This window comes from Liolophura sinensis, chromosome 10 (genome assembly GCF_032854445.1).
Source record: "Liolophura sinensis isolate JHLJ2023 chromosome 10, CUHK_Ljap_v2, whole genome shotgun sequence".
Lineage (NCBI taxonomy): Eukaryota > Metazoa > Mollusca > Polyplacophora > Chitonida > Chitonidae > Liolophura > Liolophura sinensis.
In genome coordinates, this window is record NC_088304.1 from 3,842,554 (window position 1) to 3,857,689 (window position 15,136).

Here is a 15,136-nt window from a genome sequence, read left to right on the forward strand (position 1 = left end):
CAAGTTCATGTGCGCCCAAAACTAAAGGCCCTGGAGATGGGACTCTGGGTCAAGTTAAAAGTATAAACATGTGCAATATATAGAGGACTATTCTAGAGACAGTTTCATCGTTGTTCTGGGACTCTCGCTGAGGGCGTGTTTACGACCAATCAAATCACATGTTGGAGTGTTCCGACATGAATATCTAGTACCCGGTGACCGGTGTTTGTGATCATTGCCAGGTTGAGTAAACAATTGAGCATATGTTGTTCTGATGCCCACAATATACTCTCCACAGACATGGCTATTATGCGGAACTACTCTGTGCTGGCATTACAGACCCCCACCCAGACAATGTTTTAAGGCCTGGGAAGAACTATGGTCGAGTCTTCGAAGCAACAGTAAGGTTCCTGCTTCCATGTGCTAGGAGAAAATTTAGAGTATGGTTCATTCTCATCTCTATGTTATAATGCATTAATGTGAACACTACTTGGTTTGAGCACTGATCATGGCGTGCATCATTCATTTGAATGGAAATTAAACAAACTACCACCACCACCGATTTCTCCCACTTATTATCCTTCGCCAGAGTCAAATTATTGACATATGGCTCTAGAAACAAGCTATTCATTTTCTATAAGCGACAGTGTTAATGTTAGTGCTATAATTCAGTCCCAAACATTTCATGGCTAATAAGCACTGATGTCTAACCTGACCCAGGTTTACCATCCAAATTCTGGGGTTTCCTGTGTCAACAGCTGGGAGAGGTTCCTACGAACGCCAAAAGGACGTCACTTACAGCCTCATCACTATATGACACCTTGTTTTTTCTCTCGTCAAAAAATATCGTACTTCCAGCAATAAAAATTAAACCTGCCTAAAGTTTAGACAATTTCCATTATTTTCATACAAAGCATGCACCTGTACACCAAAGATGGCAGCCCAAAAAGACGAAATTGCATGGTAATAGGACACCGATCCCATATTCTTATTGACGCCAAACCAAAAACTGTTCTATATAGTTTGATTGGTTACGTGTAGCACATGTAATGTAAGAGGAAATGCAGAAAGTTAAAACTGACGGGAAGTCAAAAGATTACATTGGACTTTGGAATTTCAAGTATCACTTGAACTTCATTGGATTAAGTGCAGACGAGAACCTTGAGGTTGATAACCTTGAGGTTTCTCAGAATTCACCCGCCTGGCCCTTTGGCCTCGGTGGCATTAAATGTTAGTTATAAACTTGCTAATGTTGTATCACACGGAATTCCTTTATTTTTATATAAATAAATATAAAAGACTTACAGCACGAGGAATAAAACGTGGGCAGTGACAACAGTGTGATAGTTGACAAATGGTCACATGTATTCCCAATGAAATCCGGCCTCTGGCCAATTTACCTGGGTAAGGGATTTATTCAGACTGTGCATGTATATATGCTTGAAAAGTAGCATCGTTTACGCCCCCTAGCACCATGACACTTACCCAGCCTTTATATACTGCATGTAGACCAAGTCTCAGCACTGACGTCAGTTACAGTTGGTCTATGTCTGACGTCATCAGGTACACAGCCGCGAAGGTAACTAGCCTACATGTGACTGTACAATTATACATGCAAGGTGACAACAACAACGGTACCACAAAGGCTTCTCTGGTATGCGGTTGTATGTAACGGTCAAACTGCAATTAGATAATTTCTCAACTAACCCCACAAGCAAAGTTCTGAATAAGGCGGTATGAGCTTGACAGGCTCATACACGTAATACAATAAACAAGAGTATAAGATCGGTATTTTTTCACGTGACATGTACAGGACAAAAAAATAAGCAATTTTTCAACACTCCTACGCCAAGCGCATGCGAATCCAGCGATTGCATATTGACCCGATGTAACCATCACAGTCGGCAAAAACGAATATGAGAGTCAAGTCCGATATTCATATACAACTTGTAAACCATAAAGGGGTCTCGCAAGTCCCGTTCACAAAACAACCTAAACAGCAGTTCCCAAAAGAATATGCAAGAGATAATACAGTAAATAAAAATGGTAACAAGTAAGATAGAAGCTGTCAACCATTTTTTGTGATGCACGGCTGATACTGATAAGATGTTTTATCTAAGCATGATATCCAACGGAATCTCCAACTCATAGTCTGTAAATATTTCCTAGGTCCAATACAAATATAGACATCCAAGCTGAGATGTGACCACAACTGCTACCAAAAGCATCATGTTGATGTAGTAAACACAAACGCCTATACAACCCCTAGTCCCGGGTTAAAACTAATTATATGTAAATCAAAACTATGAAACAGATCAACAGTCCATATTTGCCAACCACAGTTTTATACTCATTATGGTAATGAGTATAAATCCAAATAAAGATAATTTACAAATTAAAAATTGAAATTATCCCTCTCGCATAAAAGCGGTCATAAAAGCTAAGCCATCCTTGCACAGATAGATGTGCAAATATGATGTACCACCAGGACTGCCTGTTGTCTCCTTTAAATGCAACAAATTGGAGCGGATAGGTTTCTTGCACACGTTCGGCGTTATGTGGATCGTGTAAACCCTCAAAATACCACCGGGTATAGGCATCAAGCTTTAAAAGATTATTCTAAAAAGTCATTTCTGCACATATAGTTATATTCTGCAGTCTTTTATATCACAGACAAAGAGGTATATGTGTGCCGACTGAGGAGTGCAACTGGTATTCATTGGAATACCTATATGCACATTTACATTTATTAGAACTAAGAAGACCTCAATGCAATGGTCACTCATTTTAATGAATATAAAAGGCTATATAGCAAAGCAGTGACATAGGACAGTGATAGTTGGAAAATGGTCATGCAATCGGTAAAACACCGTGACAATTCATGTCTGCAAATTAAATCTTTGTGAACAGCTGGACAGAGTGTGAAGAAATCCCAAGAGGATACGTCTTACTATGGTAATCTTACTTGGGCTTCAAGTTCTTCCATGAGACATACGGTTCACTCCTGAACTGTTTGCAAAGACACAGCAATACCATACTTGCTCCAAAATTACTTCATTTCTTGTAGCGCTCTCGCCGATATGGTCGAGAAAAGTTCTTGGCCCAATTTGTGTGGCGATTTAGGAATCCAGTAAACCTGTGGCACATCAGGATGACGGGACGGCATATTTATATTCAATCTTTACTAAAGCCTTTGTGTTTTGTAAAATAGATCACTGGTGAATGTTTCTGCGATCAAAATATCTAGCATGTGTTCTCAAATATCAAGGACAAGTGTCCATGATATAGTTAAAATATTGCAGTCTCGCCGTTAAGCAATAATAATTCCTGAGAGAATAAAAGGAGAAAGTTAGGCCAAGCTTAAAGCTTTTCTTTGAAAACAAAAAATACAGGAAACTTAATGTCTCTTCAGAATCAAAAAAAATCTCATGTGAACGGAGCTAGTGGCAACTGGATCATGTCATTGACAGGATAGTAGCATATAGTTTAGAGCAAATTGTCGGCTCAAGTCCCTACAGTTTTTATTCAGCTTAAATACAAGACTCGCAAATTGGACAGGCTCTATGATACTTCTGAGATGTTCTATAAAATGCCCTCTGAGTGTTCTAAGATACTTTTAGTCACCAAAATAACATTTGCCGTAAACGGCAAGGCCAATTCAGACGAGAGACTAAGGGTCTTTTAACAGGTTCAGGTTACACATGGGGAATAAACTTAATGCTTTCTGATTTCCTGTTACATTTGGTCCATATGGCAAATGTTTTCGTGGCAAAGTTAAATAATGTAAAGCTGCATTTTCGTTTAATATAGGTTTCGTTTAAAATCGCCATGCAGGTTAAATTTGTACAGTACAAGCCACTCTATATAAATAAGTCATCGCCATTAATGTTAAATGTCATTTAATTAGATAAAGAATATATCAGTAAAATTGAGACATCTGATGGATCTTCGTTGTGATTTAATCAGTTAAATTTATGGAAACTAACTTACTGACAAGATTAAGTGCAAATTTAGATATGCATATCCGCTCCAACCAGATTCCCGTGTGTGTCATCACTGCGACAAGTTATGTACAGCCTACCTGTACATGCATCCCTTAGACGTATTCAGACGTTCAGCTTTGAGCAAACTATCTCAAACAGCCATTACGTATGGTCACTGCGTATAATGCCCCGGACGACACAGGCAGTGACAGAGGACTTAAAACCATAGTCGTAAACTTACGAGCACAAAGTCAGCTCTCCCGACCTTTGGTGTATCTTGGGTCGACGTGTATATGATTTATAGGTTTCGAATTACAGGTGGATTTTCAAGTACCCAGTTAATTAAGAACATTTAACTCTTCGCTGCACCAGGTAAACCTAAGCACAGAATGGGCCTTGTATGGCCTAAATTTAGTCAATGGTCTAAGCGTTTCTGATGACCATCAGGTTTCCTCTAACTGTTTCTATGAAGAGAGGCATAAGCTAGACAAGTTATTTTGGAATTGGTCGTTTCAAATGTGAAGACAGGACATCCAATGAAATTAATGTATTCCAAATATAGATCTACAGGTCCATGTATTATTCATTTGCTCAGGTGGTATATATCGTCCCCTGTTCATGCCCGTAAAGTGTTTCTATATTTAACAAGAAAACTGCGTCATTTGTTTGGCGTAATAGTTGTTTTACACGCCCGTTCAGGATACATACAGGCATATGTCGTGGAGAGTATGATAACTATGTGATTCAGTATGATATTGTGTATATCATAAAACTGTAATAAATACACGGGAGAGGGGATCTATCGGTACTGGTCATTTAGTACGGAACGCTCTATACTAAATCCAGAACGTTTAAAGTGTTGTCTTCGTCTACTTGATGTCGCTACAAACACGTGATCACGTGACTTCGGACCAATATGGCGGATCACTGTTGATATACATCTTAAATGCTTAATTTATGTTCATATTTCTGTGGTTTTTCTATACTGCATTAAGATGCTTAGTTAAAATGATTCATTGATTGATTGATTGATCGGGTTATAGTCAATGAAGAATAAGGGTCAAATGACCATTTTTTTGCGTAGTTTCACTTTCAAAACGTGAATTCGTGTTTAAGTTAATCTTTCTCATGCCTGTATAGGTGAGAATAAATGTTCCATTGTGTCTTGCGTTTGTTACCTGTTCCGCTCACGTGGATATAGCTGGTGTTGTGAGGAGCTGATAGGAATAGCTACTACGCATACACAGATTATGGTTATGTATTTAACGTCTTTCAGTAAGTAGAAAACACGACATATGGTTGTAAAATAGTTCACCCGACCACCCAGTAAACTACTTAAATATTTATAATGCCACTTGTGCAGATCGAATTTAAACAAAACTTAAATGCCTTATATATACATGCCAATTCACACCTGTATACCTTTGTAGAACGCGGTAAGGTGACATGACAATTAATCATTATCAACATACGCAGATAAAAGAACTACGAGCGCAAAAACTGGGCATCCTTAAATTACTGTATAGGCCCCTACTTACATTAAACATGGTTTACAGCAGGTTTCGATCATTATATTTTAGAATCGAAGTTTCTATACGGCGAGACAACTTCTAGACAGAAAAATATATTTTGTACCGAGGAGCGGAAAGAGAAGGCAAACAGTAACCCCTCATCCCTATAAGCATAAGTGTTCAATTTGTAGCAAAGGATTTAACGAGTGTTTCTGAATGCAGATAATACGGACTTTATAACACAGGTACTTTACTGCATCAACACACAACATGGACACTTAAGCCTACAACGTTTTTTTTATGGTTTAGAGAATTGTATTAGACTTTTAAAGGTGAATGTGTAATGTACAGAAGCTTTTTGTTTCTTTACATATAATATCCATCTTGCATATAATGAAAATTCCATATTTTGTTACATGTAAAAATTACTTCATAACCATGGTTAATCTATAAAAGCATGGCATCAAAAAGGAAAATTAAAAAAGAGAAAACAGGAAAAACAACATTTTTGAGACAATTTTTGGTGCTGCCTTTCAAATAATCTTGATATTCATAATATGGTTGTCATATTGCCAATGTGGCGTTAAGCCATAATCATTGATTCATTTGAATGATCCTTATATTTAATCTGATCTGCTTGATTCATAAAGCTTATACTTACAGTACAGAAATTCCAGAGTATTCTCAGTGTATGTATCTAAATACGTAACGTATTTGTCCACTCCTGCGTATAGCCTGTCTCACAACGACACTGACAACACAGCCGCATGTCCGCCAATCTGTGAACGAACAAACTCGCCGTGTGAAGTACACTTCTAAGGCGCCTGCACGTCTGTGAGAGTCGCCGTGGGAAGTGTTCAAAACAACCCTGTCGTTGTTTGACTAATTTACCCCCTACATAGCGACACAAAACACAACAAAAGCTAAGGTATATACTCTACATATGTAGGTCGAGTAACTCAATCACGCCTATGGCCAACGCTTTTACGACTGCTTTCTAGGAGTTCAGTCGCGTATAGGCCTACACTGCGAAAACTGAAGGGATAGCTTTCACAAAGAAAATGAGCTGGCATTGCTGATATACGCGAGCAATATTGTAAATCAGTAGGCAACACTGATACTTGTAGACATGCAATAAGCAGGCAACAATTACATAGGCAGACAATATTTATATACGAAAACAATGTTGTCAAAGAGCAGGCAATGCTGATATTGGCAAGTAATTTTGTCAATGAGCAAGCAATGCTGATATTCACAATGATGTCAATGAGCAGACAATGCTGATGTAGGCGACAGTGTTGTCAATGGGCAAGCAGTACTGATATCCACAATGTTGTCGATGAGCAAACAACGCTGATGTCCACAGTGTTGTCAATGAGCAGTGGCAATGCTGATACGGCTCTCAGGCCGTATATGGAAAGGTCTGCCAGCAACCTGCAAATGATCTGTGTTTCCCCCGGGCTCTGTCAGGTTTCCTCTCACCATAATGCTGGCCGCCGTCGTATAAATGGAATATCCTTGAGTACGGCGTAAAACACTAATCAAATAAATAAATCAATGGGCAGGCAATGCTGATATAGGGGAAAATATGTTGTTAATGAGCAGGCAATGCTGATATAGGCGACAATGTTGTGAATGAGTAAACAATGGTGATATAGGCGACAATGTTGTCAATGAGCAGGCAATGTTGATATTGGCGACAATGTTGTTAATGAGCAGGCAATGCTGATATAGGTGACAATGTTGTCAGTGAACAAGCAATGTTGAAATCCACAGTGTTGATGAGCAAACAATGCTGATATACACAATGTTCTCAAGGAGCAAGCAATGCTGACATCCACAAAGTTGTCAATGAGCAAGCAAAGCTGATATCCACAGTGTTTTCAATGAGCAAACAACACCTATATCCACAATGTTGTCAATGAGCAGGCAATGTGGATATCCACAATGTTGTTAATGAGTAGGCAATGCTGATATAGTCGACAATGTCAACGAGCAGGCAATGCTGATATCCACAATGTTGTCCGTGAGCAAACAATGCTGATATCCACAATGTTGTCAATAAGCAGGCAAGGTGGATATATATATATATATATAAATATACGCGGGTGATGTTGTCAGTGAGCAGGCGAGGTGAAGTAAATTAACATGCATGGGTCAGATAGGGAAAAGAGCCTGGAAGACGGGCCGGTGTTCATTGCTATCTTGTGTGGCCAGCCAAAGTCACATTTAGAACACAGAATAGATTTAAAAGCTGCCAACAGAGAATAATTAAGGAAACAGATTTTCTTCCATTTACGTCAGTGTTAAATTACTTTGTTTTGCTGCCAGTACGTATTCCTTCTGCAGAGTGTTTGAAACAGAAGAGCTGTCCTTTTGTCTTTATTATCGATAACTGAAACTCTGATCTGGTTTTCACATATCGGCCTGCCTGAGTGTACTTTTGTAGCCCTCCTCCAAATAACATTACGTTAGTGGAGAGTATGACAGGTAAATCACATACTTTACAAGCCTTAGGTGGGTAATTAACGCATGTAGATATAAACCTCTCTTAGCAACCTGCGAAGGGTTGTGGGTTTCTCCTGGGCTTGGCCCGGACTCCTCCCAATGCCGGCCGCCGTCGTATACGTCAGATATTCTTGAGTACGGCGTAAAACACCGATCAAATAAATAAATAAGATCGCGGCCAAAAGAGCAGCCGCTGGATTTAAACCCAGACAAACCTCACAGTCGCAGCGAATCAGTGCTTTAATGGAGTAAATCGCCTTTAAAAGTAGATGTAGTAGGCTATACTTTCATGCTGAACCTGGAAACACAGCAATCAGGGCATGTTTGCAGCTAAAATGAGTTGAAATGAATCGTTTACCTCACTCTGCTTCAGCTTTATCGTTATGGCCGGAAAAGTCCACCGTACAGACTTTCACTTTCATAAGTATTTTATTCACTGCGTAAAAAATGTTGATCCTCAACAGTAAACTCTTAGTATTAAAATAGAAAATCCTCAGGTAGCCTGTTATGCGCTTAAGGCTGATCTGAGCGTCGAGTCCGACATTCTTATACCACTCGTGGTACATGGGAAGGTCTGACAACAACCAACGGGTGGTCGTGGGTTTCGTCCTACCATAATGCTGGCCGCCACCAAACGAGTAAAACATCTTGAGTACGGCGTAAAACACCATTCAAATAAACAAATAAATAAAAAATACCACTCGTAGACCTTGAAGGGGTGTTCCAAGCCGATAATTATAAGACCCATTTCTACAATAAACTACAAACACCTTGCATGTAGTCTCCAAAGGATTGTGTCAGAAATAATACATAACCAGGAAATAAAGCTGGTAGCATGTAAGACAGAAGCAGTCCTGTGTCAGTTTTCAACGAAGCTGGGGCGACAGTCGATATTCTAGACATGACATCCACTTCAACCCGTTGTTAGCCTAAAGTTTAGCTGTACGTGGATAACTTCCAAGTCGAATACGAATTATCAATTGACTTAAAAGAGCCTACGCCGGATATTTTCGACAAAAAAAATTGATCCTGTCGAAATTTTTCAATATTCGATATACATGTATAGTCACTGTAAAGATACGCGCTGATAATCCTTGCAGTGTAAGTGAATATTTACAATCTGTATTGGGAACAACCGTATTAAAAGTAATTTAAAATGTCGTGTCAGAATATTACTTCGCATGATGGATAGCCTACCTTGTATACGTGGAATATTTAAGCACGCCCTCAGGATTTGTATGAACGGTTGGAGTGCCTCTCGGTTTACCTTGAATGGATTGGAAAGTGCTTCTCTGTACATTCATTTAAAAGACCGCAAGCTGAGCCCTTTGTTGACATTGAGGATTTAGTTGAGTGATTTATGGGCGTTCGATCATTAACACACTCAATATGATATAAGCTGCACGTGGTGTCACCACTTTTTGACTGACAGAGTGATTGATAAATAGAAGAATGTTGCGCAAGCCATTCAGTTTTAGCCTCATTCCAATGATTAGGTGCTTTATTGATTTCTTGTGCGACTTATTAATTTCTAGTGCAATTTACTCGGTGATTTACTGATTTATTGGGTGATTTACTGATTTATTGTGTTTTTGACTTTTCCAGATCAGAACAATATTTTTATTTTATGCAGATTTTCAATTTTCCTCTCATCCATTGATTCATTGCTGTATGTGTTTGTCAGATGCAGATCATTGATTGACCAGTTAAACTCGTGAAGAGTAAAGCTTTACACACTGGTGCAATCAATTTGGTTGAATCAAGATTATTATATATATATATATATATATATATATATATATATATATATATATATATATATATAGATTATTATTATTATTATTTACAATACATGTTCATTTTCATAAGGTTTTTAACCCCCTGCTTGAGAATTTTTCATTTACTTGTATACGACAGTTTGTCGGTGGAAAACCAGAGTGCCAGATGTATTTGACAAATCTTCTGACTTAAAAGTCATAGTCCAAGCAGTGAGAGATGGATTCGACCGCACGGCCTCATTTTGCACAGATCTCTCCAGTATAAAAATATTATTAATTTTGTGCAAATCACTCCAGCATTAGAACACTGTTCATTTTGGACAGATCTCTCAAGCATTAGAGGGCTCTGTCCGGTTTGCAACCACCATATTGCTGGTCATTGTTGTATAGGTGTAATATTCCTGACTAATGTGTGAAACACCAATCAAATAAATAAGTAAATAAAATTTGGTTAGACACCTGCAGCTCTAGATCATCACTCATTCTGGAAAGATCATTTTGAAAAGATCTCTCCAGCAATGAAACACTGTTCATTTTGGACAGATCTCTCCAGCATCAGAACACTTCATTTTGGGCAGATCTCTCCAGCATCTGAATACTGTTCATTTTGGACAGATCTCTCCAGCATCAGAACACTGTTCACTTTGGACATATCTCTTCAGCATCAGAACACTGCTCATTTTGGAAGATCTCGCTGGCATTAGAACACTGTTCATTTTGGACAGATGTCTGTAGCATCAGAACACTGTTTGTTTTGGACAGATCTCTCCAGCATCAGAACACTGATCATTTTGGACAGATCTCCCTAGCATTAGAACACTGTTCATTTTGGACAGATCTCTCCAGCATAAGAACACCATTCATTTAAACCCTCTAGATATATGGACACAGCCCAGCAATATTTCAATATTCAACCATACAAAGCTTTAAATTGGTGAGCTTTGGCTCCTGGACAGCAAGAGACAATAAAGGGAGATAATCATCTTCAGGAATTAAACAAAATATTTAAATAAATTTCAATAAATAAAATACATTTTATGTCAAATGAATTTCAAACAAAGCAGTGAGACACAGTGAAACCAACAGGAAATCCAAGGAATGAGAAATGTAACACAGTTGATAACAGAACACAGATACTAACTGCAATTATGAATGTACATGTAGTTAATGCTGTGGTAGCTGATGTGCACGCTTGGGTGCCAAGGGAGGTAATGAGAGTGTAAAGTTAGCACCACTATGGTAATTACAAACCAGTACAGTATATAAAGTAAGCACCATTGCAGTATTCATCTTCATATCTGAAAAATGACTATTCCAAGTTGCCTTTATAAATTGCAGTGGTATTTCAACAATATATATCAATGCCTATAATTCAATGGCAATAAGATAACTATTAAAGGCCTATCATTAAATGATATTTCTTATATATGTATGCCGCATGGTCACTCAATATTCGTTTTCAACTTCAAAGACCCACATCAAAATCAAAGATCCACAATCTATGAACTTACAACCATAGTATGAAATTTGAGTCAGTGGCACTTCAGTTTTAGTTATCTTAAAGAGAAGATAAAGTGTCTGTAACACTTAACTGTCACGATCAAATACAACTGAATGAACAAATCTCAGGACTCAACACATGTGCCTAATGTGGAAAATGAATAGCCCAGGGCTTTTCGCTCTTTGTCTGTAAGACCAGGATGCCAGAAATCCAGCATGAGAATAGATCTGATGCAAGCATTCTCTTCACCTGTACACTCATCTTGGTTCCCTGTCTCAGCAGTCAGATCTGGAGATGCTTGACTAGACAGCACAGAATGGCCATCAGGAGTACTTTCAGTTCTCGAAGAAGCCTTGTGGTACTCCACTGAATGGAGGAAGGAATCATCAAATAACAGACACTTTCCCTCTTTCCATTTCTTAGAAATACCATTCACAGTTAGGCTGCCAGAAGAAGGTGCCTGTAAAGCTGAAATGAGAAAATGTATGAATTCATTTGTTTAGTAATCATCTCATTTTAACAATGTGCTATTTGCTACTGGTTCTGAAGAACAACTTTTGAAACAAAAAAGCAAAGGCAGCACATCACTGTTCAAGAAAACATGGCCTTCCAGAAATACTTTCTCGTAAAATTAATCAAAGGACTAGTAAAACATTAGCTGATCACAAATTTTGCTTGGAATTGGGATGTCACTACTATATTTGACAATTTCCATGCATGAATGTTGATAAATGCTGTAAATACCCGCTTTATTGTCTTCAGCAGCTAGTTTACTCAGCCTGGCTGATAAATCTAAATTTGCAGCATTTATATCATATTTATGTCTGCAAAACTTCAAATTTGAGATGTAAGAAATAAAGTCTGTTTACCAAGGTGGCACCTCAGTCGTATATTGGTCGGACCATAGTGCTCTGTTATCTTAGTGCCACGGTAGATCACTGAGAAAGCTACATTTCCAAACACACAGTCTGTCATCAAGTTTTGAAGTGACTGAACTATCTGCCATGTTTTAGGGCACAACTCAGCATTCTGAGGAATGACACTGCCTTGATTAATGAAACAGAAAATACTCCATGTCCCTGTGGGAGTAGAGTTCATAGCCCACCCATCAGAAGCTTTGCCATGATAAAATATCGCATTAAACTCATCCATTATAATTTCATAATTCTTCTCCAGTTTAAGAATGTCATCTTTCAGCACACCATCCCAAAATGGCTCTGATTTCAAGTCCAGAAGAGAGAAAATGACAGGCTTCTGAGAATGTTGCTGCAACATGTAAGACTGGTTATGTGCAATTGTTTCCATTTCAGTCATGTCAGTGCTGTTTTCTGTCAACAGGCTTTCATGGAAAGAATGTTTGATTCTGTCCAATCCCATGTTTTCATCAGCAGGATTTACAGTTACTGTCTTTCTTGAATACTGCAGAAAACGTTGAAAGGACACATTTAAAACATCTTTCACCTTTGCGCATCTGAAACAATCCGGTGACTTGCAAGATTCAAATGATTTTAGTTGGCTGAATGGCTTAGCTGATGATGTTAGCAATTTCGAAACTATGACTCCAATCATGCACATTAAGACGACAGTCACAAAAGTGAGAAGAAAATAGTCTGTGGCTGTGTCAAAAGAGAGCAGCGACATTTTGTTGATACTGGTTGTTTAACTTACAACATCAAATATGAACCGTAAGGAGCGATTCTGAAATGCCTTTAAACAGTATAATCACAAACAGTAGTATTTTTTCCTTATGCTATCGTGTATTACGAATGCACATTCAAAACGCGTCAGCTATACCGTGACACGCTGTCAAATGTTGTTGTTGTTGTATACGCGTATTTGTCCACGTTATCACTTCGTCTTAGCCATGTATTTTCTTCTGCTTTCAATTTCGTTCTTTGCCTAAAGCTCTGATATAATCTCGGAGGTTCATTTCCGTTTCAATGAACACCATCTATCATCAGTACATACACTGTAGAGAGGTACACTCCCAAATCGTTCAATCCTTTTTGTAAACATGCAGACGAATTTGTTCACGCGCATGGCGGAAATTGGCTCGGAGCACCTGCGTCGTCAGGGAAACAGCGTCTGCGGCGACATTTAGAAAGTAGTTCTCTACCAACAAACCAATGAGATATTAATCCACAAATTTGAATATTCTTCCCCATTTTGTGTGACAGTAAGTGTATTTACTGCATATAATGATAAAATTTAAAATCTCGTGGGCAGAGTTTCTTGCTCGTGTTTGTATATCATGTCTCTCGCTCACACGTTTTGCACTATGTTATTATGCTCATTGTTCCCAAGGGTAAGGCGGCAATGACGGATAACTTCACATAAATGTCGTCGAGTGTTGTGGTCACTCATTAAATACAAGCCAGGTTAGGTGAAAGATGAGAAATTAACAACTCGCATAACATCAAGAACTATGGATGACCCAAGGTTTGAATGGATAAGGGAGAGGGTCAACCTTTCACTCGATATAAAAGATTCCTCGGTTTTCGAGGACTTGTTGGAAAGAGATGATGGTTTGTGTGAAAGGGAACTTGCAAAGTTTTTGAACGAAACTCCAGAAGAAACTCAATCAGCGATTCTGTTCTACAAGATTGTCCAAGAGGAAGAGGAGGAAATTGAAGTAGATTGTGGTATGAAGATAAGCCAGTATTCATTGCGTTCAGTTTTAGTTAAGTACCGGTAGGCCTGATAAATGAAATAAACTCCGTCGGAGAGATTTGGGACAGATATCAGTAGTGCTGAAAGTAGGATTTCCATTTGTTTACCTTTCTTTACCTTTTTTTGTTCATTAAATGGTCTAACCATGTGAGAATAAAGAAAGCCAATACTCCTGCTTGAAATACATATGTATTGGCTAAAATGGGAAGGTTAGGTGTCCCAAAATTAGAAGAAATAGGGTATTTCACTAATAATCTAAATGTATGTATATGAGTTATGGAAACTGGCCAGAACCCATGACATGAGAAACTATGTGCCATAATTGCCTTATTGCCCCAAAACCCTTACCTAATAATGGTGGTGATGGTCACACAGATATTCAGGGCCAGCTGTTCATGTTAAACCCAATAACCGAATAAGACAATGTTAAAAGTTAACAGCAAATTTCTTGGCCACCTGATGAATGTCGCATGACAAACTATATTATGATGTCACAGATAAACCAACTGAAGCTGAATTTAAAACTGCAAACAGAAGCGTAAAATGAATTAATATTATAATTTTCATTGATACTACCTAGTAGTAGTGTTAGAGTAAACAAACTAGAATTTTGATGCTTATATATGAAGGTCATGTGCTCAGGTACAGTTAATGCACTATTGTAATATCGTGTTTTATTCAGTTAATTATTTTGTCGTTTAACAGAGCCAGAAATACCTGACATCAACCCAGAAGAGGGTATAGAGGGTGACGAGAATCAGGAAGATGGCGAGGGTCAGGATGGGGGAGACCAGATGTCGACACACACACCTTCTGTGGCAGCTACCGATGATGATGCTGGTAGTCAGAACAAAGGTAAGTTTTATTGTATTTTCTGAACTTTTTTATATAGCTGCTTTTGCCATTAGAGATTTCAAGAATGTCAGCTTTTATGTGCACATATGCCATAATATGATAAAATCCTAACTTATTATTCTTGAGTACAATGTAAAATATCAGAAAGAAATTCTCAAAGACTAAGTGTGAGATATTTTTAATCTTCTTCATTAATAAATGGAATTTTAATGAAAATAAACATAAAAAATAAATATCAACTGGATTGCATGGGATCTTTAGTACTCGTATGCTGTAATATCTACACGTACCTGCATGCAGTAAAGTATTCAGATAAATATACTATTTTGGGTATATATTTTTACAGATTTA

At 38.1% G+C, this 15,136-nt stretch overlaps 2 protein-coding genes across 4 annotated transcripts in view; one reads left to right on the forward strand and one right to left on the reverse strand.

Moving 5' to 3' along the window:
* Window positions 1–10,769: 10,769 nt before the first annotated feature.
* LOC135476684 (aspartate beta-hydroxylase domain-containing protein 2-like) lies at window positions 10,770–13,335 on the reverse strand. 3 transcript variants are annotated; one of them, XM_064756794.1, is made up of 3 exons: window positions 13,055–13,289; window positions 12,130–12,679; window positions 10,770–11,728 (listed from the first exon to the last, which is right to left on the reverse strand). In XM_064756794.1, exons 2-3 carry the CDS (start codon window positions 12,635–12,637, stop codon window positions 11,385–11,387), a joined length of 852 nt encoding a protein of 283 aa, XP_064612864.1. In that variant the 5' UTR covers window positions 12,638–12,679; window positions 13,055–13,289; the 3' UTR covers window positions 10,770–11,384. The 3 variants fall into 3 exon arrangements, 2 of the variants coding, with proteins under 2 accessions (XP_064612864.1, XP_064612863.1); XM_064756793.1 differs by having other exon boundaries at window positions 12,130–13,289; XR_010445122.1 differs by lacking the exon at window positions 12,130–12,679 and having other exon boundaries at window positions 11,590–11,728; window positions 13,229–13,335.
* Window positions 13,336–13,586: 251 nt separating this feature from the next.
* Window positions 13,587–15,136, forward strand: part of LOC135476299 (dynein axonemal heavy chain 10-like) — a 58,051-nt gene continuing 56,501 nt past the window's right edge. Inside the window, 2 exon segments of the mRNA XM_064756287.1 lie at window positions 13,587–13,902; window positions 14,636–14,785. Coding sequence (XP_064612357.1) covers window positions 13,686–13,902; window positions 14,636–14,785 — 367 coding nt within the window. The 5' untranslated portion in view covers window positions 13,587–13,685.